General features: G+C 32.7%; 4 protein-coding genes across 10 annotated transcripts; 2 read left to right on the top strand and 2 right to left on the bottom strand.

Annotated features, from left to right (window-relative positions):
* The first annotated feature begins 1060 nt into the window (after window positions 1-1060).
* Window positions 1061-3589, top strand: LOC105765725 (uncharacterized). Of its 4 annotated transcripts, none has more exons than XM_012584960.2 (3): window positions 1061-1277; window positions 2615-2716; window positions 2838-3589. In XM_012584960.2, the coding sequence occupies exon 3, from the start codon at window positions 2842-2844 to the stop codon at window positions 3427-3429; it is 588 nt and encodes a 195-aa protein (XP_012440414.1). In that variant the 5' UTR covers window positions 1061-1277; window positions 2615-2716; window positions 2838-2841; the 3' UTR covers window positions 3430-3589. The 4 variants fall into 4 exon arrangements, with proteins under 4 accessions (XP_012440414.1, XP_012440413.1, XP_012440410.1 ...); XM_012584956.2 differs by lacking the exon at window positions 2615-2716 and adding an exon at window positions 1441-1655 and having other exon boundaries at window positions 1062-1277; window positions 2717-3589; XM_012584959.2 differs by lacking the exon at window positions 2615-2716.
* Window positions 3590-3925: 336 nt separating this feature from the next.
* On the bottom strand, window positions 3926-13118 carry LOC105765724 (pantothenate kinase 2). Of its 3 annotated transcripts, none has more exons than XM_012584953.2 (23): window positions 12973-13118; window positions 12155-12582; window positions 11299-11511; window positions 11118-11176; window positions 10582-10698; window positions 10158-10277; window positions 9963-10057; window positions 9765-9858; window positions 9497-9628; window positions 9009-9121; window positions 8712-8904; window positions 7984-8192; window positions 7277-7321; window positions 7094-7142; window positions 6655-6737; window positions 6274-6390; window positions 6097-6160; window positions 5798-5944; window positions 5192-5350; window positions 4996-5079; window positions 4538-4735; window positions 4358-4429; window positions 3926-4278 (listed from the first exon to the last, which is right to left on the bottom strand). In XM_012584953.2, the coding sequence occupies exons 2-23, from the start codon at window positions 12468-12470 to the stop codon at window positions 4189-4191; spliced, it is 2769 nt and encodes a 922-aa protein (XP_012440407.1). In that variant the 5' UTR covers window positions 12471-12582; window positions 12973-13118; the 3' UTR covers window positions 3926-4188. The 3 variants fall into 3 exon arrangements, with proteins under 3 accessions (XP_012440407.1, XP_052480612.1, XP_012440408.1); XM_052624652.1 differs by having other exon boundaries at window positions 12155-12396; window positions 12973-13095; XM_012584954.2 differs by lacking the exon at window positions 12973-13118 and having other exon boundaries at window positions 12155-12888.
* A 4468-nt stretch (window positions 13119-17586) lies between these two features.
* LOC105765723 (probable inactive poly [ADP-ribose] polymerase SRO5) lies at window positions 17587-20159 on the top strand. The gene is made up of 5 exons (XM_012584952.2): window positions 17587-18428; window positions 18519-18760; window positions 18873-19009; window positions 19293-19388; window positions 19805-20159. Exons 1-5 carry the CDS (start codon window positions 17899-17901, stop codon window positions 19820-19822), a joined length of 1023 nt encoding a protein of 340 aa, XP_012440406.1. The 5' UTR covers window positions 17587-17898; the 3' UTR covers window positions 19823-20159.
* A 231-nt stretch (window positions 20160-20390) lies between these two features.
* LOC105765722 (peroxisomal membrane protein PEX14) lies at window positions 20391-24132 on the bottom strand. 2 transcript variants are annotated; one of them, XM_012584950.2, is made up of 12 exons: window positions 23854-24132; window positions 23346-23587; window positions 23215-23254; window positions 22940-23130; window positions 22675-22864; window positions 22453-22542; window positions 22206-22276; window positions 22049-22091; window positions 21903-21961; window positions 21704-21748; window positions 21553-21621; window positions 20391-21167 (listed from the first exon to the last, which is right to left on the bottom strand). In XM_012584950.2, exons 1-12 carry the CDS (start codon window positions 23918-23920, stop codon window positions 20685-20687), a joined length of 1590 nt encoding a protein of 529 aa, XP_012440404.1. In that variant the 5' UTR covers window positions 23921-24132; the 3' UTR covers window positions 20391-20684. The 2 variants fall into 2 exon arrangements, with proteins under 2 accessions (XP_012440404.1, XP_012440405.1); XM_012584951.2 differs by having other exon boundaries at window positions 23346-23584.
* Window positions 24133-27508: the final 3376 nt, after the last annotated feature.

Raw genomic sequence — 27508 nt, 5'->3', positions numbered from 1 at the left:
GACAATAATTTAGATCTAAAATAAATAAATTTGAAATGATAAAAAAATAATTTAAGACTTAAATGAATTCAAATAATACCATTTTAAAATACTCAAACAGAAACTATTTAAATATGAAATCACTCAAATTTAAATTGATGAAGCACAAATTAAGTCGATTTAAAATGTTAGTGTCTTGTTTGAGTTTGAGTAGATTTAGCTAAAGCGCATCGAAATGCCAGAACAATTTAGGGAAAGAGAGGATGGAATGTATCCATAAAAATGGCAAGGTATTTCTTTAGTCTTAGATAGACTGCATTAGTCCTTTGTCTGTAGTTATTCTTAACAGCTCAATTCTTTTACCTATTTACGATTAGACTTGACAGCTGTTCCATCATATGTTTTTAAGGATGTTGTTGAACCATTTAGGCCCTTTTACTATTAGGCTTATGGGTATGGTGTAACAAAAATCAACCTCACCGGTTTAATTGACAAAAATTAGGCCGAAACTTAAGTTTATGTACTGATCTTTCTTGTTTGTTTTCTAATAATTCAAATGCGTGGATAAATTTAATATTAAAATTCAGATTATGTTTTTTTATTTAAAAAATAAGTAAATTAATTTATGTATGTTGAATTAAAAATAAACTGTCTAATTTTTAACAATAGAAATTTATGAAAATTTTAATAGAATGGTTAATTTATTCTTTAATCTAACATATAAAAATTAATTTATCATTTTTTAGTAGAAGGGATAAAATGTAATTCAACTTCTAATACATGATATTTTTATTAATATTTCATCGGTTAAATGAATGCATTGTTATCTATGTTATAGTTGAAGTTGTAGCAACAATTAGAATTGTGTTTATGCATATTTTCTCTTCCATTTAGGGTTATGAATTAAAGTATATATTTTATAATAAATAACAATTCTAATTACACATGAATTTATTTAATAGAAAAATAATATAAATATAAAATAAAAACTCAAATTTTTAATGTATAATGATATTTAAAATATATATATATATGTAAATTTATCTTGTATTAAAATTTCTAATTTCTAAATAAAATTATATGTATAAAAATGTTTCCCTTTAGAAATTGGCCGACCCACTCCCGTCTCTCTTCACACATCCCCGCCGCCAAACAATCCTCTCGCCACCAGTCTGCCCCGGCATCGTCTTTCTCTCCCTCCTATTTGATCTAGTCAGCTCAATTCCTCTCCTCCTCCGGCGGCTGACCCAAGCCCTCTCTCGGCTTCAAGTTTCCGACAGACCGGGAAATTAAATAAGGTAGTTTTTTGAAACCCTAAAAAACTTATCTTGAATAGTGATTCAGTGTTTGGATTTTGAATTATCTGCTCTCTGCCTCTGCTGTTGCTATATTTGATTTTCTCTCTCTTTCATCCTACTGCTTGTTACTCTGTCTCATCGATTTTTTTTTTAAATGTATCAGTTTAGCGGAAATGGCGGGCCATCTTTGCCGCTATTTTCCGTTACACTGCTATTTTTGGCCGCGACCAACTGCTATTGATGTGAAATTTGTTCATCCGTTGTTGAGGTCTTTAGCACTGTCGGCTGCCGCCACCGCGAAATAGCGGCTGCGACACTGCCACTCCACTGCTATTTGAAACCTTAATCCGTTTGAATTTGAATAGCTTGCTGCTAGAGGTATATGAAAAAGTCAAAAACATATTTGTATGTTAACAAGAGCTCGAGTACATCGGGTTTGAATTCTTGTTTTGTGGTTGATCTTATTTTTTATTAGATAAGCTTAGGCTGATAAAGTAAGTTCACAAGTTCAAATAGTTGGTTTTTATCTTCAAGTTCAACTGGCACTAGAGTCATAAAACATCGTCGAAATTGAGCTGAATTTTAATTCACGAGTTTTGATTTGAGTTTAAGCCCAAGCTCAATTACGCCTTGTGACTTGCTATAGCCAAGTCTTTGAATACTTGTGCTTGAGTATGAAGACCAACTTGTTTGTTGATATTTGAAGTTGTAGAGTTTGATCCTTGGCTATTAGAACTATGACTCAAACACTCTACTAGCAAAGTACATGATTGTTGGCTCAACTTTGTTTTGATATTTGAGATTGTGAGGGTTTGGTCCTTGGCCATCAGAGCTATGAGTTAAGCAATCTACCAACAGATGACATGACCATTGGCTTGACTTGGTTTTTGATATTTGAGATTTTTGGGTTTTGATGCTTGGCTGTTAAACTATGATTCAAGCTCTCTACTGACAGATAACATGATTGTTAGCTCAATTTGTTTTTATATATTTGAGGTTGTGTGGATTTGATCCTTATCCATTAGAATTATGAGTCGAGTATACCATGAACCGGCTAAATGATTGCTATCTCAACTTGCTTTTTGATATTTTAGATAATCAGGGTTCGATCATTGGTCATTAGAAGTATGGGTCTATTTCTCCGAAAACCACATGATTGCCGGCCATTGAGCTCAACTTGATTGTTGACTTATTGAAGCTAAATATGTTGTGTGTTCAGACCAGTAGTCAATAATTGCATCAGCTAAATACAACCATGCAAAATATATAAATATGGTTATGATGTAATGCATTTTAATAACTTATGAATGTTCACAATCGATTATTTGGTTTGACAGGCTACATCTTTTGTGTTGATAGCCAGATATTAATTGCCTTTTTATTAGCTGTGAGAAGTGTCTTTCCTCTGCAAAACAGTAATAGTTTTCCCTTCCCTGCAGGTGAGCTCTTATAAGGTAGCGTTGAAAGTATTTAAAACGGAAGACGCCTTTTCTTTACTTAGTTGAAGCAGATAAATTCTCTATCCATATTGTCCACACGTCATTGTGTTATCTGGTGCAGAATAATGAAGTTGGTCAGACTTGTGAAAGCAGTTTGTGCCCGCCCCTCCATTTGTGAAATAATGGGGCCTTTGCACGTCCGGACATTTCAGCATGATTTCGTTCCTAGAGATCCCAATGCTAAGCCTAAAAGGTTCAAATACCCTCAAGTTTATGATCCATATGGCCCAAGGCCTCCACCGTCTGATAAGGTTGTTGAACTGGCAGAGCGAATTGCAGCCCTACCACCAGAAGAACGCAGACAAATCGGTCCTACTCTCACCGAGAGGCTAAGACACCCAAAAATGCAAGTCATTGCAGATGAAGGGATGGACTTGGGTGCACAGGGTGGAGCAGGTGCAGGTGCAGGAGCTCCAAAAGCAGAGGAGAAGAAAGAGAAAACAGCATTCGATGTGAAGTTGGAAAAGTTCGATGCAGCTGCAAAAATCAAGGTAATTAAGGAAGTGAGGGCATTTACTAACTTGGGTTTGAAAGAGGCTAAGGAACTTGTTGAGAAGGCACCTGTTATACTCAAACAAGGGATCACGAAGGACGAAGCAAATGATATAATGGAGAAGATAAAAGCAGCTGGAGGAGTTGCTGTCATGGAATGAGCTCAGCTGCTTTGCTCTTTTTTGTTTATTAGGATAATGTTGAAGAACACTTTTACAGAACTTGTTTCTAGGATGAAAAGTTTTGGAGGAAGAAAGAAAACGGATTATTGCTTCCTGGTCGTTGCTTATTTATTTTTGGAATTTGACATGCCTTTCTTCATATGTTGCATTGTAGACTAGGGCGAGCATAAAACATTTGGGAAAACTTTGTACCGTGCAAACCAAGTAATGGATGACTTTGAAGTAAGCTGTTGCACAAAAAAGGGTTATGATATATTATACTTGATGATATTATTGGAAAAAATGATTAGTCTCATTTATGATCACTTTTTTCTGTAATTGATTGTGTATCGAGAAAATGTTATGCAAGTTGGTGATCAAATAAAGACCTTACAAATGCTATATGTCAAAATTTCAGCTTATGTTTTTAGTTTTTCAAATAAAATCTAACTCAATTACCATCATTTTAAAAACTTAAGACCTTATACGAGCAATCTTAAAAATTCAACCCAATTTAGATTCACAATAATTTAAGTATATAACATTGATATCTACAGGCATGTATTCTACTGATTATATTACAATTGCTGGTAATTGTCGAACACTGTCAGCAATAAAATCATAAACTTAAAAGCTGACAAATGAAAGGTATAGGCTAAAATGCTGTGGGACTCCCATTGCTCCATTTCCATTCCAGGAGTTTTTATATTTTTTTTAAATTTTTGTTCCAAAAGCTCTTAAGTTGTTAGTAGAGAAAGATCAAGTGGCAGGCTCATATCTGCAAACGCAATCATAGATCTTCCCTTTAATCAGTTTTTCAGCCAACCTCTGATTTTTCACCATTGCAAGCTGCAAAACAACGATTATTTCGACTTCAAATCTCGAGTCAAGCAAACCTGTTAGGCCATCTATTTAAAACCATACATACCTTGAGGGCTTCGCATTTAAACCGAGCATTGAAATTGGTGTGAAGAGCTCTACCCATCCCTTCTAAGATAACCTGTGCATGGTTTTGTCTTATTTTCTTTAGCGATTTCCTAATTCTCAAAACAGAAGAACGAATAAAAGGCAAGGCGGTGAAAAGGTATTATCTGAATTAAACACGTACCAAGTCAGCATGTTTGGCTGCTGCAGCTAGCTCAGAGCTGACTTGCCTTAAATCTATACATGGGCTTCCACAACCATTCTCAACAACCATCAATGGAACTGAAGAAGAATTTCCTCTGGAACCATCTAATGAGTTGTTATTCATTGCATCTACTAGGAGGCCTCCTGCTTCAGCAGCTCGGCGGAGGACGTCGCAATGCTGTGTGTGTACTAAAAGTATCAGGTTATTGTGTTCAATGCACGATGGTATGAAGTTCGATAAAAACCCAAATAAAACCAGAAATTATGCCATTTATACGTATCCGCTGCATTGATTGTTTTCGTTAACCCCATCTCTGCTCTGTTAAATACATGTCATGCACTAGTTCATCTATAATACAAATTTACCCGTGAAACGAGTACCTCCATTTTCGGAATTAAATAAAGAAGATTTGTGAGAAACTGGAGAGAAAGGCAAACCTTTGCAGCCTCAGCAACAATATCAGGAAGCTCCATAGCAGTTACATCATTCAGTGCAGGAAGAGAATTTGCAACCAAAACAACCTGCGGAAACAACTCATTTAAGTTATTATGCAATGTAATTGTAATTTGGTATTTCAGTTCCAAAGTTACAGCACTCAGTGAAGCAGTAACATCATCTTCCAGACAAACTTACTTCTGTTCCACGTCGAAGGAGTTCTCTTGCTAGCGGAAGCATGCCAAGGACAATGTCAGCACCCGAGTTGTCAACAAAGAGTAAAGCTCTCTTATGGGGTCTAGGTTTCTTCCCTTCAGATCCTAACATTCGTTCCTTAAAGAGGTCAAAATCATCAACCTGTAGTACAGAATGGAGATTTACATCCAATAAAGACTAGTCCAATGCAATCAAGGGTAAAAGTACCAGGGAGGCCCTTGTACTAGAAGCCATATTGCATTTTTAGTCCCTGTACGTTAGATCAAAAAACAAATTAATCATTCTTGTTAAAAATTTCATCAATTTGTACTGTTAAAAACTGGCATGGCTGATAGAATAATTAGGTAGTGACACGTGGTGTGCCAAGTGTATCTCATGCTGATGTACAAAGATCAATTTTTAACAGTAGAAATAGAAGGAACTTTTATCAGAAGGACTAGTTTGCTCTTTGATCTAACGTAAAGGGACTAATTTGCCCATTTTTTTCGTAGAGGGGGCAAAACGTCATCCAGCTCCTAATATAGGGGCCTCCATGGTACTTTTACTTGCAATCGAAATTTAAAAGCAATGGGTTTTTTCTCCACTTACCCGCCATGGTCTTTGCATTTTGTTGCGACTCATTCTATAAATTTCAATAATTGTTCCTTTATGATAAAGATCAACACAGGCACGGGATCCCCAGTCGAATATGTTTGCAGCTAGAACACCTTCAATTAAGGTAAGCAACCTTGTTTCCTGCAAAATGAGAATTTCGAAAGATCAGTAAAATAGTGGCAAAGACAGGGCAAGAAAACTGGTAGTATGCATTATGTGATCCGAACTGCATGGTAGATATGGTTACCCTAAAGCTCCTGAGAGGAAAAGGACTAAAATCTAGATTATCATACCTCATCCATATGGTCAAGCTCCAGTAGTAGATCAGGTAAAACAGCAAGAGATGCCTCATTTTCCCTGTCATGATTGGGAAAAACAACGATGAACGAATGAGGTTCAACAAGGTCCCAAGAAACAACATTATATATATGCACATATGTATGCATAAACTTGGTTGAAATGCAGGTTACCTCTGTTTGATGCTTCTATAAGCATCAAGAAACTGAAACTCCCTCAGGCACTCTTCTCTCAGTTCCAAAAGATTGGCCAATCCTAACTTCCCATAAGCAGCTGGTTCCTCCATCAACCTATTCAGGAAGTTGTAAGCGCATAATCATCTAAAACTATAAGTTAAATTTATTCCAATGATTTCAAGTACAACAGAATCTAGAAACAACAAGAAACTGTAATCACAAGCATCTCTTGCTCTATGCTAATCCTCACAGACATAAAAGAAAAAAGAACCTCAGCTACAATAATGATAGTTTGCCGTCTATATATGGATTTACCAGTTACCAACTACAAAAGCCTAAAAAGAGAAATGTTTCGATGTTTCAACAGAGTAAAGTCACCTTGCCAAGTGAGCGGAGAAAGCACGAGCAAAAGCATCACCTCTTCTTTTAGCATCATCAGTTCCACCTTCACTTGCCACAGCCTAAAACATTTGACAAGCTTACACATTATAAAACAGTTATAGGAAAATTTCAACTTCAAATTATTTACACTAATCACTAAGAAATACTTTTCTTGTTGGATTTTATGCTATTTTAATATGGATAATTTAAAAAAAAAAAAAAAGAAGAAGGAGAATTCATTTTAAGCATTTTTAAAGCTCAGGTACCCCCAATGCTTTGAATAGTATCTAGACATGCTTCAAGGGGACAATAACAGCCTCAGGCTTATATGATTTCAGAACTCTACTTGACATGACTCCTTTCTTAGAATACAAATGGAAAATTCTCTTATGTTAGAGAGAATCCTAGATACCTCATAGTGTGTATATTTATTTACCTTATCAACAAGGTCAGGCAAGTGCCCTGAAAGCACAGTGAACCAGTACCTGAAACATGTATATAAAAAATAAGATAAATCAGTATCTTGGATCATAAAAGTTATTATGATCTATTTTGCAAGGCACTCTTACGAAGTCCAGAATAATGAGTATTAAGTAGCATATTTGAAAAGCATACTTACTCTAGCTCTTTGTGATCTGATAGATCAATGGTATTGGGCTCGTACCTGTTAGTGTGTTGTAATTCAAGATATGAGATTAGAACATTGCATGGATGGATATATAAATAACTACTAAGAACAAATATTCAATAAAAGCAGATATTTTCTGCTTCATAGCATGACACCTTAGTAAACAAAAAAGTGGCAAAATGACCCTTCCATATCTTTTTGTATGATTTTTATTGTTTCAATTCAAGTGCTGGATTACATTCTCTCTCTCTATATATATAAATCGTGCATGTAAAATATCAAATTAACTAAAATGCATAGCTATTTTTTTCAACATAAAACATTTCAAAAGTTAACATATACAGTAAAATAGGAACTCACAATCATTGTGATGTAGATATCAATTTCACTTGAAACTTGCATGCATGATGAGCATTAAGATATTTTTAGTTGAACTGGTCATTTATTACATTATTATTCCTATGAAAGGTTAAGAAAAGGTGCAAGACTCATTTATATATATGTATGTGTTCGTGCATATATTCACAACAGAAAGTAAATTAGTGCTCTTAGCTAACTATTTTATCAGCTGGATAGACATGCAAAACCTGTGAGTGCTAACTTATGCTAATACACACAAACACACACACACACACACACACACACACAAAAGGATCAGAGAAGAAAATAGTGAGAAACAAATATACGAAATTACATACATTTTTGGGTCGGCTAATAAAGGAAACACCTCCAAAGTGGGTACAAGATGGAGAACACCAACGTTTAAAGCACTTGCATCAGAGCGCAGAGTGGCACCTCTGGAAGATGGAACTTCAAATCCTCCCAGTCCTGTGGTTCCAGGTGGAGCCATCGGTACTGGTGCTGTAATCTCAGTACCCTTCAGAACAAACTTTTCCATCCAAGAAATCTGCAGTTGACACACATACTACGAGTTACGCCTAGTAGGAGAAGTGAAGCTCAAAACAAAAATTAAAAAGGAAAAGAGCTTCCAAGCTTATTTTTTACTGTTAGTCCATTTTAGTTTCTTTAACCGTACAAGATTATTTGTCTGCAACTAGAAGCACAGATAGTCATTTATTGTTGTAAATTATTAAATGTAAACCTAAAGAAAAAGTGAAGAATTATCAACAATAAAAGAAAGTAAAAGGGAACTAAAATCAATGAACTAATTGTTTCATCTAAAACATGTTCCATTTGGGGTAAAGCATATGCATCTAAGCCTTTTGTTTTTATCTTTCTAAAGAATGAATGTATGCGAAAACTGTGATAAAGTTCATGCAGCATAAATAATCCATAATTCATTCTCTAGAAGGAATGATGCTTTTTCTTATAACAAGAAATAGGTTCAATATAATCTTGGTATTTCAGATACTGAGTAAAGCATGAATTGTCTCATATTAGTAAGACAAAATTCCATTATACTTGCCTTTTCATTCAAGTCACCAAGTGGCGGTCCATGTATCTTTCCACCAGTGTATGGTGCTCCCATTGGGAACCTCTCAACTAAGTGATGCACCATCAAGTCATCAAGGCCATGCTTCTGATAACTCATAAATGCACCTACAGCTCCCAAAAATCCTTCATGTCTCAAGAACATAGCTTGTGCCTCTCCTTTTGACCTAGAACAGAGATGAACTGTTTGATATTGTCTCAAGAGCACAGTAGCACTCATCAGCAGGAACAGAGAAGGATAAGCTTGCACAATAAAGAGTTCTACACTTACCAAAAATGAACAGCAAAGGAGATTGTATCCATGGTATACGCATGACCCCTTATGAAAAATCCTCCAAAAAATATTCGCTTAAGCCCAAACCGAAGTGCATTTAAATAAGATATCTATACAGCAGAATTACTCAAGTCAGAAGCACATAGGAATATCAATATTAATTATCAGATCGGTTATGTAAGAGCTTGAATGAAAAATTCCAAATAGAAGTCAGTTTCAAGATGATATAGAAATAAATTTAGTTAGTTCTGAGAGTATCAAGATTTTTCACAAGTAAATGATTTGTTCTTCACAATATAAATCTTTACCCTTCTCAAGAATATAAAGAAAATGGGAATTATTATCATAACATAGAAAATCGTTGAAGACAATTCTAGCGAGACTTTAAGCCTAGTCACTATACCTACCCCTTTGAAAAAAGAAAATAACACCAATTTATTTCAAATCAGGTACTTCTACTTTACATGATATTTTCTAGAATTAACCTGTCCAATATTGTAGGAAATCATTCTCAAGAGAGACAAGGAAATATCTTCAGGTCTGTAATCTTGAAGCTCCTTCTTGTCAGAAATAGCCTTGCCAAAACTAGAAGCTATGGTTGATGCAGAGAGGCCAATCTGTTATTGTTTAAGATTAGAGGGTGGTAACCACAGTGGAGAAAATAAGAACCAAAGCTATCCATGAATTATAGAATTGATGCATCTTGGAGTAGTCCATGCCTTTTAAAAAGCAAAGATCATAAGTAATATATACCTTAGAGTAATCCATGCCACCATAGATGTCCCCAACAAGCATGTCTATGGTCCTATTGTCTCCCCTTTGACTCAATTCTAGCAGTTCATCAAAACTGAATAGGGGGGTCAGTAAAGAGTAAGGTCTGGATAAAATTATAAATAGAGAGATATCACATGTTGGGATAACACAAAAAGGACAAAAGGAGATTAATATAACCTGTTGCACTTTGTTAGTAACCTTCCTAATCCCCAATAAGTACCACCTCCAACATTTGTTCCACTAACACGCTGAAATTTGCCATCCCCATCAACCTGCACCAGACCAGGAGTGTTAATTGTTTATACCTTAGTTGAGCCCATGTCTCAAGCAATTAGTAAAACGAGGGCAAAATATGAAAGAAAAAAAAAATACCTTAATTATACTAACACCAGATCCAATATTAACCAGAAGATAAGGGAACAGATCATTGTGGTCAATCTGCACAAACTCTTTGTGACCCTCCATGTGCGTGAAAGCTTCATGGCGAATAGCCTGCTCAGTTAACAAATACCAGATTTACATTGACTGATGTTCAGTAAAGTACTAGAGAAAGCTTACATTTTGTAAAAGATTTAAGAAATATACTCCAAAGATTAGTTTTAAAATAATTCACTTATTGAAATGCATTTTTGGATTTTATATATGGAAAACTTCAACTGGCTTATAAGATTGTCTGTCTCACTACTTCATCTCGAGAATACACTATCGTTACATTCTCATCTTAAATATAAGGATTTTTTGCATGTTGTGTCATAGTTGAAAAAAGGTCAGAATGAAACTATGATCAAGGTTTGACCTTAAGTAAGAAATTTGCTCCTGCGACAAGGCAATCCATTTCATCTTCTTTGTCAATACTGACCCCAAGCCTTTCTTTAAAGAGGTCCGCAAACTTGTATGCCCCACCCCCTGTGGCCTTCTCACAAACTAAACTTGTTAGGAGAAGCATGCATTTATAAAAGTATAAATTTGAAGCAATTAATGTATTAACAATTTAGACCTTAGTTAAACAATTCTTCTGCCTACAAAGAACACCTTACAATTATTGTTCGAGAAGAAGACTTAAAAGTTCATGGTTTTGAAAGAAATCTCAAGAAAATATTTCATAAAATACTTGCTTAAGTAGAAGCAAAGGCAGCAGCTTAAGGGTACTCATGCATTGTTCCATCAGTATAAGGAAAAAATTGCTTAGAATTAGCATCACTTTCCAATTGCCAATGTTTTTGAAAGCAAAGCTTTAATACAGTATCTTACACGACATACAATATAAAATAGGTCCAACTTCTACAAAATTAGAAAATAAAACAGCTATGAAGAAGTCATAAGTGCAATTACCTTGATAACTGCATTTTCATTGGCAGAAGCCTCAGAATTCCAATGATGGGAGTCAATTCCTATACAGAAGAAAATATTAAACTTAATATAATTATTAATGCAGGTTAAAAAGCCACAAATCTGATGCCATCACCAAGTTCATCAATGGAAAAATGAAAGTGAAAGAAATAAGAATATATACCGCCACGGTGAAGCTGCTTGGAAGAGATAAAATCCAAACACTCATTCAACTTGCTTGTCTCAAACTTCACAAAGTGAAGCCTCCCACCAAGAACAGGGAAGTTTCTCCTGTTACCATTTGAAATACCCAATCTTTCCTTGACAGTTTTCTTCCTCTTATCATCAACTGATTGGTCTTCATGTCTTGAAAAATAGACCAACTTAATAAGTGAACCTGCAAAAGATGATGTTTGAAGTTTTGAATGCGCTACAAGAAGCTGCCAAATATGTTCTTTCTAGGAAACCCATAGCTTTTGTGCATGGCAGAAAGAACAGAACAGAACCGACATGCAGAACTAGGGTGGGGAAGGGATGAAGAGATTATAGCAGGGGTCTCATTCGACTGTTGACACAGTAATAGCTTATAAATGACATCTTTAACTCTTATGAAAGAATTTAAAATGCAGAAATCATAAAAAGGTAAAACGATAAGCCAATTTACACTAAAAATGATTCCTTCATATATAATATTTCAATCTCCCCCGCCCCCTTTTAAAAATTACAAGATCATTCACACTAGATTTGGCATCAGCATTGTGGAACTCCTTCCAGACAAGTGTGGTTGAAAAGGAGAAAAAGGAAGAAATAGACTAGAAGAAGAAGAAGAAAGAAAAAGCACAGCATGCATGTACCAGACATATAAACTAGAGAATACAGGAAAATTAACAGAGTTTTTCTCCAGCTCCATTGCCCCCCAAAGAAAGAAAAATTATCCCCAAAAAGTTGTAGCCAACAGTTCAAATTAAGAGCAATACAAACCCAGAAAGGAGTAGTACAAAAGCAACAAAAAACAGGTTGAAATAGAAATCATGATATACCTCCAATATCAAGAGCCAAATGAGAGATATCATCAGTTTGATTAGGCAGCAAAATGGTAGGATCTCTTTCCTCAGAATTGCCTTGGATTTCAGCTTTGCTAAGGTCAAGTTGAGGCCTCGAACCTGACCTGTGAATTGAATTGCCAGCCATATCTTTTTCACCTCCCTGATTGTTGTTTTTATTATTACTGCTATCTTCTCCTATCCCCACCACCAACCCTTCTTTGTCTATAGCCTCCTTGCTGTTATTATTATATTGAAGCTTTTCAATGTTATCGTCAATTCCAAGAAAAGGGTCTCCATTTAGACCAGCCATTAATCCCACAATATCTTACTACCTGTTGCCTAACCACGCCAACCAAACAGTATTTTGTTGTTTTTTACCTCTCTTTTGTTTTTTTCTTGGCAGAGCCCTTTGGCCACTTGCCCTGTACTCAATTTACCAAATTCATTTCGTTAAAAAGCAATAGTGTGTAAGTCAAGAACTAAAATTTTAATCCATTATACGAATCAATAAGCTAAAAATAAGAAATGGGTCTGTTGAATCTCAATCGATAAAGCTGAGGGGGGAAAAAAGAAGGCTGCTTTGAGAACTGGGCATATGATTGAGTAGGATCCGATTATGAATAATAGAAAAAGTATTTAGTATAATTCATAGGAGGAAAAGGGCAACAAGAAAAGTGGGTTACATTGAATGATCCAAGATAAGCAACAAAAAGAAAAATCAAAAATCAAAGTTAAACCCCCAGATAGTCAAACGTTAAAAGAGAAAAAAGAAAAACAGGAAAAAATAAATAAAAATGAAAACAGTAGCAGACCTTCTGATGGAGTGTTTTGATTTGACGATAATGTTTTAGTGAAGACTGAAGTTTTGAGTTGTTGATAGTTGGAGGTGAATGCAAAGGCAAAACAAGGCAATCAATTTAATGAAAATATAGTAAGAGTGAAGAGGATACAGCGGGACTAGTTTTAGTAAAGTAATGTATTCTAAAAACATTTAAATATTATATTTTAATACTATGAAATATTATTTTTTTATTAATTTAAAAAAATTATATAAATAACGTTCTGTATAAATTTTTAAAAAATATTCTAGATAACTATTATTACTTATTTTAAAAATTAGAATAAGTATAAAACTACATTGCACTAATTATGACATTTTATTTTTAAAATATGATTTTGAGACACATATTAATTGATGACTTTTAAAACTAATTCTAATTATAATTAAAATTTCTACCAAAAATTTATAAAAAAATTTAAAAACGTAATAATTAAAATTTTTTTTTACCAATAATATGAAAAGTTAAAAAGAAAATCAAAGTTACCATTTAACCAAAAATAGAAACAATAAACGGCACATTGGGCTCTGGTGGTCGTGGAGGCTCCTACGCGCCATCATGTTTTAGCTTTAAATACTTTTTTAAAAGCTTTTCTTTAATATTGATAGAAAAATATTTAAGTTTATCAAGCTAGAGCTAATTGGGCAAGAAAAATCATATGACATCAAGAGATATTGAATGCTATCAATTTTCATTCAACTTTTGGTATTGGATTTATTCCAATTCAGTTAAGAGTACCATCCCATCAACATTTTGGGTTATTTGAGCAATAAATCCAACACTGATGCTGAACCCAATTTGGCCCGCTAGTTATGTTCAATTTCATTTTTGGGCCATAAACAATTTCCCCTTTGATCAATTAATCCAACACTGATGCAGCTTTCATGGGTTTATCTCTCTTCTGGTCCCAAAATATATTGGGTAAAAATCATAATTATATAATAAACAAATGAGATATGATATAATTTAATTTATAAAATAATAATATTTTTATTATTTCTTAATAAATTAACATTTAATTAAAATCTTAATACCTAAATAAACAACCAACTGTCGACGTCAAACAGAAAACAACCTATATTCCCATCTGCGTATCCACAACAAAGACAAAAATAGCTCGACAGTGTGTTTTGTTATATTTTTATTTTGACTATTAAATTATTATAGCTAATATTTTTTATGTTGTGCTTTAATTTATCTCATGTTTAAATAATTTTTACCGTAGTTACAATTCTTTTAAAAATAATCTTTTTACTTGTACCGTCTTTCAATTCATGACATATTTTATGTCTAATATAACATATAATAATTATTTAATATATTAACAATACAAATTTTTAACTCGACAATAATAAAATTAAATTTTTAATTGAAAAATAGATAATAAAACATTATTTTATAGTTTCCCTTGAATAGGGTGGTTAGTTTTATTTAGTATTAATTAGAAGCAGTGTGGCAGCACATGGTGTTTATTTCCTCAATCTACTGCTTTAGTTATGGATGGTAGATGCTCTGCTCACTGTATGTAAACAGTCTTCTATTACTAGAAACTTTGAATCACCAAATATATATATATATATATATATATATATATATTTAACATAAGTTTATGTTTATGTTTTGGTAGGTTATACATATAATTAATAACTTTTAATTATTTTTATATTTGAGTTTTAATTATTCATAATATTATAATTATTTGTTTAGTGTATTTTTTAAGTGATTACAACTGAACGTAATCACTTTCTTGAAGCAATAGATTAATAAGAAACTATCTCTTAAACCTACTGGAAAATTTTATTACAAAGGTCGGTTTGTTTGAACTACTCCAATGTTCCATTATTCTGCATTGAGTTATGTAAACCAGTGCTTAGATTTTTATAGTTATACCAATTTAAAATTTTCAACTTATTTTACCTTTTCAAGTTATGTTAGTTCTTTTTAACTTTTAATTATATTTTTATCGAATTACCATTAAAAAAGGTAAAAGTTAATATTTTTAATTTTTCTATGTGGCATACACTTGAAGTACCTTGCAGATGACACGTCAACATTTAAAATTTTAAAATTATAAAATACAATTTAAAAATAAAAATTATTACAAAAGTATAAAAATTAAAAAATATTTTTAAAATAATTGAATAACTTCATGTCATTCATGTGACAATCCATGTGTACGTTATGTCAAGAATGTTAACAAACGATAATTCTTCTATTCATTTTGAGGTAATTTGACAAAAATACAAATTAAATAACTGACAAGAATGAAAAATTAAATGAAAGACTAAAATATTTTTTATAAAATGAAGGGCCAAAATTTATAATATTTTTCACTTTTAATATTGTATAATAAATATATAATTTTTCAGAAGCAATACAAAAATATAATTTTGAGATATATGCAATGAGATCACAATAACATTTGTAATAATAAAATAATATATATATATATATATATGGTAATATAAATACTTAATCCACCACCTATTATATTGGTTTAAAAATACGTGTAATTAATGAAATTTATTTAATCCAATATCCCATTTTATTTTTAGGATAACCCTAAAGAAAGAAAAAAAGAAAATCAATGAAACATCAAAATCGACACAATACCATGTGCTATCAAAAGCCATAATTAATGGAAAACAGTGGTATATATATATATATTCCACTGGAAACAACATGCACACTCCCATCCCATCCTCAAATTCAGCTCAGTCAAATTTTTATATGCTCCATTCGATTCCACTAGACACTGGTTTTTTTTCCCTTTAAAGGTAGATTACACTCTAATCCTCATAAATTTAAGTTTTCGCTATTCAACTTTAAAAATTTATAAAATAGTTTTTAAATACTAGGCTATTAAGTTTTTTTTTTTAAGTTCAACTAATGAGTTCCAAGTGACGATCAATTAATAAAATAACATATTTTAAATTTAAGTCGATTTGACGATTAGTGAGCGAAATTCAAGAATCTTGAGAATTTTCCGAACAAGAAACTAAACAAAGAAGACTGTTAACAAAGAAGATGATGAAACTTTATTATTTCAGCTCATGGAAGGACTTTGTTTATATAGCAGGTTGATTAATTAAGCTAACAACTATGTATCTAACACAACTGCCAAACTGAAAATTAACCACTATTAACTAATTACTAACTTGCTATTAATAGTCATTAACAAACATTAACTGAGTATAGTCAGTTCGTTTATAGTTAGACATGAAAAATGAAAAGTTTTAAATAATTTAATGACTATTTTGTAAACTTTTAAAATTGAGTGAGCAAAACATAATTCAATAATAGTTTATGACCTTGGGATATAATTTACCTTTTTTAATGCAAACGTGGTATAGATAGATACTTTAGGGTTTTCAAATTGGTCTCAAATACGTTCATCTTATCTTTAGTTGCGTAGAGCCGACTTGAATAGTTAATTATCACCGAGGTAATAAATAAATCTTCCCAATGCATTAATGCTTAATTTAGCGTATAATATTTTGGAAATTGTGAGTGTATTTTTAATTTTAATATGTATTATATTTTAATTAAATTAATAAATAACTAGCTTTAAAAAATCATTATCCATGAGTCCAGCAAATAACTTAACGTAAAAATTTATATACAATAATAGTCTCAATGACTCAAGAAGTAGAGTTAATGTTTGATTTAGTATTTGCGTTTCACTTTAATATTTAATTTAGTATTTTAATATTTTTTCTCAATAAATTTATTTTTTCCAAATTATCTATTTGATATTGGATTTTTTGTCTTTTATCCCGCTTATACTTTTTATTAGAACACATGTGTTAAATATTCATCGACCACATGACACGTTATATCGAGTACTAAATTAAACAACAAAGTCAAATTCAAGTAGTAAACTGAAACAAAAACCAAATTAAACATTGAAACAAAATTCAAGTACAAAACAATATATTAACCCTAAAACAAATAGAATAATAGAATAGTATAGGTAAAGACCACTCTAGTCCCTCTCAATTTCGTTTTTGAGCAAATTGGTTTGTCTCAAAAATTAGAGCAATTTAATCATTGTCAATTTTGATATTAAGACATTAACATTTTCATCAATTTTACATAAAATCTGATTGGTATAATAAAGAAAAACTAATTCTCATAATTTTCACATTCTATCAAATTGGTTATGATTAAACACATTTAGCCTGCAATATTTTTGTAAATGTGTAAATGTTATGGCTAAATTTGTTGAATTTTGGAATCAAGACCAAATTAACCAAACATGTAAGTGTCGAGAGCTAAATTTATTATTATACCAATTAAAATTATGTACAATGATGTGATTAATTGTCTTTACTTGCTATTTTTTGAGAAAGACTAATTTACTTAATTTTGCAATTGAAAGGGACTGGAGAGGTATTTTTACCGACATACTATTTATGTACATATTTTATTCCTATTATTTAATTCCAAAGCCAAATCCGGAAACCTTTATTACCCAAAACGATAGGCCCTGGTCCCAGTCCCCGTCCCCCACCCACATATGTAAAATGAAAAACAATTAGCGCCCCCACTTCCCCGCCCACCGCTAATAAATTTCCTTCCTTCCTTCCCACTGCTCCAAAAGTCGGTTTGCCTTCGTAATTTTTTCTTCTCTCTCTAAATTATATAAAGTCTCCTCATTTTTCATCTTTCTCTCTTCTCCAAGCAAAACCCAACCATCTTCACTACTTATATTTAACTTCAAAATTTGTTTCAGAGATGAATCATTACTAAATTTCTCCTCGTATACATGCACTCTGTTATTCGTTTAGTACCCAAATTGACGACTATTCCTTGTTCCAATTGATTCTTTTTGTTCTTTTGATTGTAAATTTTAGGTTTTTTGTTGTTGTTGTTGTTGTTTAAATTTGTATTGCTATTATGGCTTATATTGGAAACCAATACAACCATTTAGAAAAAGATTTGTACAAAGCTCCCACGGTTTTTTCTTCCGGTTCAACTTCTTTAGACACTGCAAACGATAAGGAATCGGTTGTTTCCGATTGCGAAAGCGGTGTTTCTGGTCCTTGTTTTGATCAACCTTCGTTGTGTAACAATGGGTTGATTCAGTTATGTTCTGGGGATAAAGCGCATGATCTTATCACGAGAAGGTTCCTTTCTAATCTGGGTTCTATGGCGGTTCATATCAAGGATTTGACGATTCAAAAAAACTGCTTTGCTGGTGTTACTTGGCAAGCGAGGCTTCAATCTTTCCAGATTTTCAATAAAGCAATGGAGAAAAAATGCGGCGGCGGTGGCGACGCTAATGTTAAGTACGCTTGGTGTGCCGCTACTAGAGACGAGGTTTGCAAGATCGTCGAGCATGGTTTTGGGCATTGTGGATTGCCGAAAAACAGCGGGTTGTACGGTCATGGAATCTATCTTTCCCCTGATGATTCTCCCATGGAGAGGTAAGAAAAAGTCAAAATAAGAAACCATCAATTAGTTACGTTTTAATTATGTAATTTGTTGTTAATTTTGTTTTTGTTTTTTTTCTTCAGTGTGAAGAATGCCGTGGCTGATAAAAATGGAGTCCGATATTTGATGCTCTGTCGCGTAATATTAGGGAAGGCAGAGCTGGTGCAACCTGGTTCGAAGCAATGTCATCCGAGTTCCGACGAGTTTGATTCCGGCGTCGATGATTTATCGTCGCCGAAGAAGTACGTCGTGTGGAGTACGCATTTGAACACTCATATATTGCCGGAGTTCATCGTGAGTTTCAGGGCTACGTCGTCATTGAAAGGTAAGCAAAATTTCGATTTTGGGCTTCCATGGCGGTTGAATAGTTTTGAAAGTCAAAGCTAGGAGCCTGTTGACATTGGGTTTTGACTTTGAATGCTTGGTTGTTTTTTTAGGGTTTCGTGGGATGCAAGATAGGCTAAAGATGCCGACTTCGCCATGGATATCGTTTCCAGCTCTTATATCAGCACTTTCTAAATACCTACCTCCAACTGCCATGAACTTGATCTCCAAGTATTATAGAGATCACAAGGTAAGCTTTTATTTAATTATTAATTAGAGTTAATTCCACCAAACATTCACACTTATTTTAATTTCATCTCTAAACTTCAAATTATTATTAGATCAAAAGTGATTGTTTTAAAAAACTTTACTCTTTTTTTTTTATTCAATTTTATTTATTTTAAGAAGTATTTGTTTTAAAAATTCTTTACTGTTATGCAATAACATTTTGTTTAAAATTTTATTATTTTAAATTTAGTTAATATTTTAGAGTTGAAGTGAGATTAATTATTATTCAATCTCTGGTTGGGCAGGATAAGAAAATATCAAGGCATGAACTCATACAACTTGTGAGACAATTTGCTGGGGACAAGTTGTTGATTGCTGTCATCAAATCCTCAAGGACCAAGGTACTTGATTGAATACAATTCTTATGATTACCCCGTATGTATGTTTTCTTGAGAAAAAAGAAAAGTGAAATTTGGAATTAATAAATGAGGAGTTGTGCTCATGCCCCATTTGGTTCCAGCCTAGTTGTTTTTTAACGACAAAATTTAGCCTCTGGGTAATTTTTTGTTCATATATGAACACTAGTCATTTTATTTAAGCACCATTTTTTAGTTTTGAGTTTGTGATTCTGGATCTAAAATTTAACAAGTTTTAGAGTTATTAGTGTTTATTTATAAATTTTTCATATGATGAAGAAAGGTTAAAAATTTTTAGTTAAAACCTTGTAAAAATTTCGAAACAAGGGTTGTAATTGGGCAGTAGCAGAAGCTATTATTGTACTGTGCAGTCCCTGAATTTTGTTGTTTGATATTTGCAGCAATACAGGCACAAGTGAGGAAGCAGTGGATGAGTGTGGAAAGCTAAAGCTTCTTTTTTTCTTGTTTAACTTAAAGCCAGTGCTGCTGTGTGTGATGTTTAACCGCTCTCATGAATTTATATCTTGTTTTTAGTTGATTACGGAAGTAAATATGTAGACAGCAAATTTGCAGTTAGCTTTAAACTACTGATTCCACTTCATGGTTTTTAATACTTCAGCATTCACCTCACAAAAACAAAAGAGCTAGCAAATTAAAGGACGACTTGTATATTTTGTTATTTTAGATAGTTTTTGAATTTTTGAATTTTAATTATTTCTACAATTAATAAAGCTACATGTTAATTTTCTTATACAATTTTTTACTTCTGTGCTAATGTGTGTTTAATATTGCTTCTAAGAAGCATTTTGGGACAAAAATATTCTTAGACAAAAGTGTTTTACTAAACTAAAATGTGGTTCAAAAGCATTTACTTTAATTTTTCTTTAAAAATATTTTTCTTTTTTAAAATAGATAAAAGTTTTTTTGTATTCTTCATATATTTATGTAATAATAAAGAAGACATTGTATACAAAAGCACAAAAACAATTCAAGTGCTAAGGCTGTCGGATTTATAAACTGGTGCAATTTAGTAGAGATAAACAAGACTTGGCCTCTTGATTTATCTTATAGAGGTATTGGTCGTTTAGTGCAAGCCAGCATTCTAGCTTCAAATAAACATAAACCAACCCCATTTACAAAGTTCCACCCTTATTATCATTATTGGGTGTACATAAAGAACGTATCACGATGAGAAAGTTCTGCATATACTACAGGGACGCTCAATATTATGGCACATCGATAGACTTTACATCGAGCTTACCCTGGATACGGAGTCCAGTTTCAATTCCCTTCATAGCTAACTTCTTGTTCTTGTACATCACTGGAGGTTCCACTCGGAAAACCTACATTCATCTCCACTGAACCTCCTGACTCCGATATTTTTGTGATCCTCTGTAACTCATCAATTGGCTCTGCGGGGTGAACCATTGATTGTTCATCAGCCGATTGTTCTTTTGAAGCTAATGGTTTTGGCCTTCTAATGGCTTCAGCTGCTTCTGGTATTGCCACAGGTGGTGGCTGGGGTGGAACCCATGTACGTTGAACAGGTTGTTCGGTTCTTACACCGTAAGGTCCGGCAGCAGCCTTAACTTCGTTTTCGTTTTCGTTTTCAATCTCGGTGATTCTAACATTTTTGCGTTGCCACCAAGGGGTTGAGCTCTCATCATCCACCAGATAGTTTAATCCATTATCTTGTCGATTCAAGCCTTCAGCACTTCTCTGAGACTGGAGTACCTGGCTGGATCCGTTTTGGGCCTCCCATGGCTACTCATTTACATACAAAAAGAGGAGAAAATAAAAAGTCAGATTCGAGCAAATTGAAGGCACGTCGATATTACCTTTTACAAGTCGTATTTCTCAGCACAAAAGCAGTATCCATGTTTTCAAGGATTCTAACATTCTAATGGCATAAACCAACCACTGGTAATTTAGAAATCATCCCAAAGAATAAAAGATAGCGGTCCGGATTTTATTCAAAGTTAGCATAAGGCTACTCTATGACCCAAAAAAACTTCAAATATAATATTTAAAATATCCCACTTTCCAAAAATGTTCGAATAACCACATTGAAGTAGAATCGTAGTAGTTTATATGAATATAATGCCAAAGAAAATGATCCGAAAGATTCCGGAAGAACTCTAGAACACACCTTAGATCTTGGTGTTATGCGAGGATTTGATATTTGTTGGTTCGGGTTGGGAGGCATATCATTAACTTCCTGCATATAAATCAGGAATAACAAAGTTAACATCAATGCAGTATACAAGCCAATATCAACATGGAAATGTTAAATGGATTACTCTGATATTTGAAGGTTTCTCCCCTCTTTGGATCATTGCCATAATCTACAACACAATTACAAATACCAATTAGCGAAATGTCTTCAAAACACGTCTAGAAATACAGTATTTGTTTTGAAACTGATAAATATTGAAACTCAGTTACAGCTCGGTCTAGGTGAATAAAGTATAGCCAGTTAAGGATGAAGCATGTCAGTACCTCCATATATGACTTTGGGTGAGGTGGTTCGGCAGATACAGGCGGTGAGGATGATCTCGCTGCTTAGAAAATCATAGTTATAGGATACTGGAATTCAAACCATTGGAGATAAACTAACTTCGAGAAAATTAATCATAGAAAATTACCTGACAACACATCAATATCCACCTTGCCATTTGGATAGGTTTGCTGGAAAGATGTTTTTCTATTTAGTAATAGCTCATCTTGCACAAAACTGGGATCAGAGAATTTATTTTCCAATGCAGCTATGAAGTGTTCATAATTAACTTAGTTTCAGCATACCTTTGTACTCGAGGCTGACACTCTATGATCTTCGTGATCAGAAAATGTCCTGCTGGGGCTATTAGCTTGTCCTAATCGTCACACAAATAACAAAATTAGTAATGAAGTCCAACAACATACAGGCACATGCTCCTCAGAAGCGGTAAGCAAGCAGTACCAACAAGACTAGAAGCCGTTTAACAATCATCATTATATTGCCTCTTACTTAGCACCATTAATACATGAAGGCAACAAGACAACAGAGTACCTTCCAATTTCCTTATGGAATTACTCATCAACTTCATTTCTTGTACTTGCGCATCCATAAGATTCATAAATTCTTCAAAGCGTCTTCTCTCTGGTAAGTATTCAAACTAGGTTCAGTAAATCAAGAAGATGCTTATGAAAAAAACAAAACAAAACAAAAAGAAGACCCAAAAAACATAATGAAACTAGTCAGCTAAAAATAAAAATGCCATTATGACTCCACCTTCATTTTTGGAGTTCAACATTTCCTGGCTTGCTTTTGCAACATCAGCAGCCGCAGCTGCAGCTGCTTTTGCTGCGGCTGCTGCCTCTTCTGCCAAACTTGGCTTTGCATCAAGTTTCTTGGCATGGTCATTTTCTTCTTCCAATACAACTTTACGTATCCAAGATTTCAACCTTGGGACAATAACATTCTAAAACCAAACACAAGTTATCTGACAGTAAGAAAAATCTAGCTTACGAGATAGTAATGGAATAGTCATCGATACCTTGATTAATAAAGCTGAGCCAGCACCAGAAGCTGCCAAAAACCCTAAACCAAAAACAGCATGGTACCAATGAAATTGCCACCGTGCAACCGTCCTTGCAGGTACCATACCTGTAGGAGCAGCCACCACAGGCTGGGGTGCTGGAACTGCGGCCTGACTTTGAACATTCGATGAAGTAATGACTTGTCCATCTAATTCCATTACAGTATCAAAACAACATACAAAACCCAAACACAATAAAAACAAAACCTCGATTCATTGATACAATGCATTACCTTGATTCGAACTAGCTGGCTGTGAACTAGGAGGTGGATCCTGTCAAAAGAATCAACGAATACTCCATAAACACATATCAAACGGAATCAAAATACACTAATCAACAAAACAAAACAATCATATAAATTACAGGCACACGCCGAAAAGCTTCATCAATCTCCTCCTTTGTAAGGCCTTTCCTTTCAAGAAAGGATCTTCTATAAATAACAGGTGAACCCCTAACTTTGGGATGTGAAAGGAATTTAACAGCATTGGAAACTTGGTCTTCTCTTATTGGTTCAGAGTTCACAAACACAGATGCTGGAACATTCTGTTTAGTAGCTTCTGGCCTAACATCTTGTTGAACCCCATTAGCTTGTTCTACCACCTCTGCTGAAACCAGTATCTATAATCAGAATTATTCCTTTATCCTTATATAAAAAACCCAGAATTTTCTTTTTTTCTTATAACACAGTATGTATATGTATATTCAGCTTCAAAGCAAGGAAATTTATATATATATATATATATATATATATATATAATTGGATTTTAATTCTTTGTTAATAGAAAGTCAAAGCAATGAACTTTATTACAGACTATACAATAACTTAGAAAAAGAAAAGAAAAGAAAAACTAGAGAGAAGAAGGGATCAGACCTGAGCTTGGTTGGGGCTTATCATCGTTGGAATTGGGAGGAGAAGGGGACTGAGTCGTCGTAGCCATGGCGGCTTACTGAGTTAAGCAGAACAAAAACAAAAGGTGAGGACTTTAAGGTAAAAAGAGAATTGGGAAACCAAATTTGATTTGAGAAAATAGAAGGCTAATGGGGGGCTGCTGACGATTTGGTGATGAAAAATTGAAAAACGAAAATTTCGGAAATAAAAGGAGGACTTCGCTTATTTCGATGACGCTGATGCTGCTGCTGCTGCTGCTATGATTTATCCATTCAAGGGCTTAAATTATCTGTAAGTTTTCTTTTAGGTCCACACAATGAATTCTTTGAAACCAAAAACAACCAAAACTAGCCCAGATTTTTGTTTTACTCTTTAAACTCTGTAATGGGCTTTCACTAAAGTCATCATTAAGGTGGTGGCCTTTTTGGGATTTTAGGATCCATGTGATATTTTTCATATTAAGTTGATTTTTAGGCTTTATTCACTTTTTATTAATGGATGTGAGGACAACTTCTTTTAATCCAAGGGTTAGCCCTTACAAACTCGAGGTTAACGTTTATTGTCATAGTTGTTTTGGGTTGAAGTAATTTTATATTAGGATTCTGGTTAAATATTGGTTTTTTTTACTTTAAAAAAATAGATAAATTAGTCATTGTAAATCAAAGAGGAAATTATTATTAATTTATTAAAAATTAGTTCCTATATATCATAAGTAGGTACATGTGGCACGTCACGTGCAATTGTTTAGTTATTCTATCAGTCACACTAATTTTTAAAAGTAGAAATGACTATTTTGCTCTTTGATCTACTTTACATGGATTGATTTGCTCATTGGTTTCAGTAAATGTGATAAATACAATTCGACTCTTAATGCAAAGACATTCATGGTACTTTTATCATTGTTTTTTCTGTGATGTGCGAATAACCTCTTCATCTAATGATAAAACTACTTGTATAATATGATATTAGAGTTTAAGTTCAATGTTTAACATCTTTGTCTAAAATAAGTGAAATTTGAAAGAAGCGTGAAGATGTCCCAATAGATGCAATCTTTCAATCAATTCTATCTCTTTGTGATTTATCGGGAAAAAGTATGAGCAAATTTATTTATTTATTAAAAAAATTCTACATATGGTATGATTTCAAATATATTTATTGAGAATATTAACGTATGATTTCAATTATATTATATATATAATTTTTTCTTCATCCATTTCAACCTAGAATGTTATATATAGCAATGAAAAGAAAACAACATTATCAAAAGTTGGGATTGGCAAAAGAATTGGAGTGCACGTTACTTTTTCGCAATTCTCAACTGCTAAACTTGATAATTCATGGCAACCGTGACATTCTTTTGGAGCTGTGTTTTGTTGTTGCTAGCTTTTGTATGGTATACAGGATTTAGCATCTTTGAAACTTATCCGAAAATGATTAAAGCTTATGCATATGACTAATAAGATACATTATCGTACTATACCCTTTATTACTTATGGTTATATTGACTTAAATATCGAAGATGTTGTCCATTTCCTTTATTGCTTAGTTTAGCTCTCACTAACAACAAATCAATTACCGATAATTAAAAAGGCGATGATTTGGGTTTTGTGGAGTGTGATGGGCTGGACAAGATCCTTAACTTCTAACTTACAGAAAATTAGAATTTAGTTTGAAAACAAAAATATTTGTTAATTTTTAAACTGTTAAAAGCAAATTTCATGAATAGTGCTGATCAAAGATTTGGTTTTGAGTAAATAGTAATTTACCCGCAAAAAGTTTATTAAATAGATATATCTTATAATAGTTTGAAATTAGAAAGACTAGTAATAACTCTTGTAAAAAAATAATTATTTTTCCTTATCTTTTCAAAAACAAATTATACGAGTGACTAAAATTATCAATTGAAATTAATTTATTTTTATTTCGTATACTAAAACATTATAAAAATATATATGGCATACAAATCATAATTTTGTAACAAAGAGGTTACTAATTGAATGGCAAGTTTTCTTTGGGAAAAATATTTAACAATAAATTTTGGTTTACTACTACTGGCCATCTAACTTGAATTTATCATTAAAAATATTCGCTTTAATTTTGTAAAATTTTTTTATTTTTTACTTCTTCAATTTATATTATTTATCAAATCACTCAAAATAGATAGTCTGTTAATTCTGCTACGTGACATCCACGTGTATGTTATGTTATCTTAATTTTTTAATAATTTTTATACCTTTTTAATAGTTTTATTTTTAAAATTTTAAAAATGAATTAATTGCTAATGTGGCACTGACGTGGCATACATGTGGATGCCACATCAGCAAAGTTAATGAATGTTAACTTTTTCATCAATTTTAAAGTGATTTGACAAATAATGCAAGTTTAGTACTAAAAGATAAAAAATTAAATAAATGGCTAAAATGATTTTTATTTTATAAAGTTGGAAGGTAGAGTAAATCATTATGCCAAAAATAATTTGATTTGATGTTTAACTGCACCCCAAGAGTTTGAATTTTATTTGTTACAAAAGATAAAAAGAACATTAAAATCACATAAAAGTAACAAATTAACTATAGAGATTAGGAGGATGAAATGTGGAGATATGAAAGAAAAAATAGGTTGAAATGAAATGAATAAGAAAAGAGATAACAATGAAGTGAAATTTTAATTATTTATGTCGATTTTTTTGTCTATTTTTGAAATTTGTGATTGTCCTCTTAAATAATATATCGTTTTCAATATTTAAATCTAATTTTTTCCTCTTTGATTAATTAACATCATATTAAAATGTATTAATGACAAAAAATTATAAATATTTAAGTTTCCCATGTCTATAATTAAATAATTAAGTCATATAGTTTTTAGATCCATCTATATTTTATTTTTTAAAATAAGTTATATTGAAATTATGAGTAGAACCATAAATATAAACATCCCTCGGCGCAAAATAATTGATGTATCAAGCACATAAGAAAATAGTTTTAAATAAAAATGAGGGGATGCATTTACATTGTGTTTCAGGTGGTAGTTGGCACTTATTGACAAAAGGTCAAGAATTTACCACGTCCACATGCATGTATATTTTTTTCCCCCAAAGTTGAGAGGTGGAAATTTGGAGTCACGGACGGTCAATACCTTTTCTCATTCAACGTATACCACCTCCATGCTTATAATATTAGACGTACCTTGGATGATTTCAATGTTTCATATAGAGTATAAAAATCTTTTTCCTATATTACCGTTAATAAGCAAAAGTCAAGACTCACCTCGTGGTAATGTTAAGGATAGTCACTCCAAACTACTGTTATGTAATTGCTAATGACTTACAATTAGTTGCGGAGACCATCAGCTTTCATATTTCAATACCATGAAAATGACTGACCAACTACTACATTTCTTCATTGCAAGTAAATAATAGGTAATTTATCAACGTGAGCTTTTTTTTTTTTAAATATAATTTTATCTTTGGTCCTTTATTCTTTTTAAACTTTTAAATTTTAATTTCTTTTAGTTAGTGCACGTTTGATAACTCTTTCTTAATTAAAAAGTTGATGCCAATAACTAAAGCCATTTCCTCAAATTAATATTTATTGATTCAAAGCTCATTACTTTTAGCAAGTATGATCTGTGGCTGAAA

This window comes from Gossypium raimondii, chromosome 12 (assembly GCF_025698545.1).
Source record: "Gossypium raimondii isolate GPD5lz chromosome 12, ASM2569854v1, whole genome shotgun sequence".
Classification (NCBI taxonomy): Eukaryota; Viridiplantae; Streptophyta; class Magnoliopsida; order Malvales; family Malvaceae; genus Gossypium; species Gossypium raimondii.
The sequence above is the reverse complement of the archived record's forward strand: the minus strand, read 5'-3'. Positions and strand labels throughout refer to the sequence as shown.

Bases quoted from the DNA above. Each gene is read 5' to 3' on its own strand.
- LOC105765723 (XM_012584952.2), top strand. From the start codon at position 17,899: ATGGCTTATATTGGAAACCAATACAACCATTTAGAAAAAGATTTGTAC. The intron at 18,761-18,872 runs GTAAGCAAAATT...TTGTTTTTTTAG, and splicing joins GGCTACGTCGTCATTGAAAG to GGTTTCGTGGGATGCAAGAT. The intron at 19,010-19,292 runs GTAAGCTTTTAT...CTGGTTGGGCAG, and splicing joins AGTATTATAGAGATCACAAG to GATAAGAAAATATCAAGGCA.
- LOC105765725 (XM_012584959.2), top strand. From the start codon at position 2,842: ATGAAGTTGGTCAGACTTGTGAAAGCAGTTTGTGCCCGCCCCTCCATT.
- LOC105765722 (XM_012584950.2), bottom strand. From the start codon at position 23,920: ATGGCTACGACGACTCAGTCCCCTTCTCCTCCCAATTCCAACGATGAT. The intron at 21,749-21,902 runs GTACTGACATGC...ATTGTGTTGTAG, and splicing joins ACCCAAAGTCATATATGGAG to ATTATGGCAATGATCCAAAG. The intron at 21,168-21,552 runs GTGTGTTCTAGA...GTAAATGAGTAG, and splicing joins GCATAACACCAAGATCTAAG to CCATGGGAGGCCCAAAACGG.
- LOC105765724 (XM_012584953.2), bottom strand. From the start codon at position 12,470: ATGGCTGGTCTAAATGGAGACCCTTTTCTTGGAATTGACGATAACATT. The intron at 11,177-11,298 runs GTATATATTCTT...TCTTCTGTATAG, and splicing joins CAAGCAGCTTCACCGTGGCG to GAATTGACTCCCATCATTGG. The intron at 8,193-8,711 runs GCAAGTATAATG...TGTCAACTGCAG, and splicing joins TTGGTGACTTGAATGAAAAG to ATTTCTTGGATGGAAAAGTT.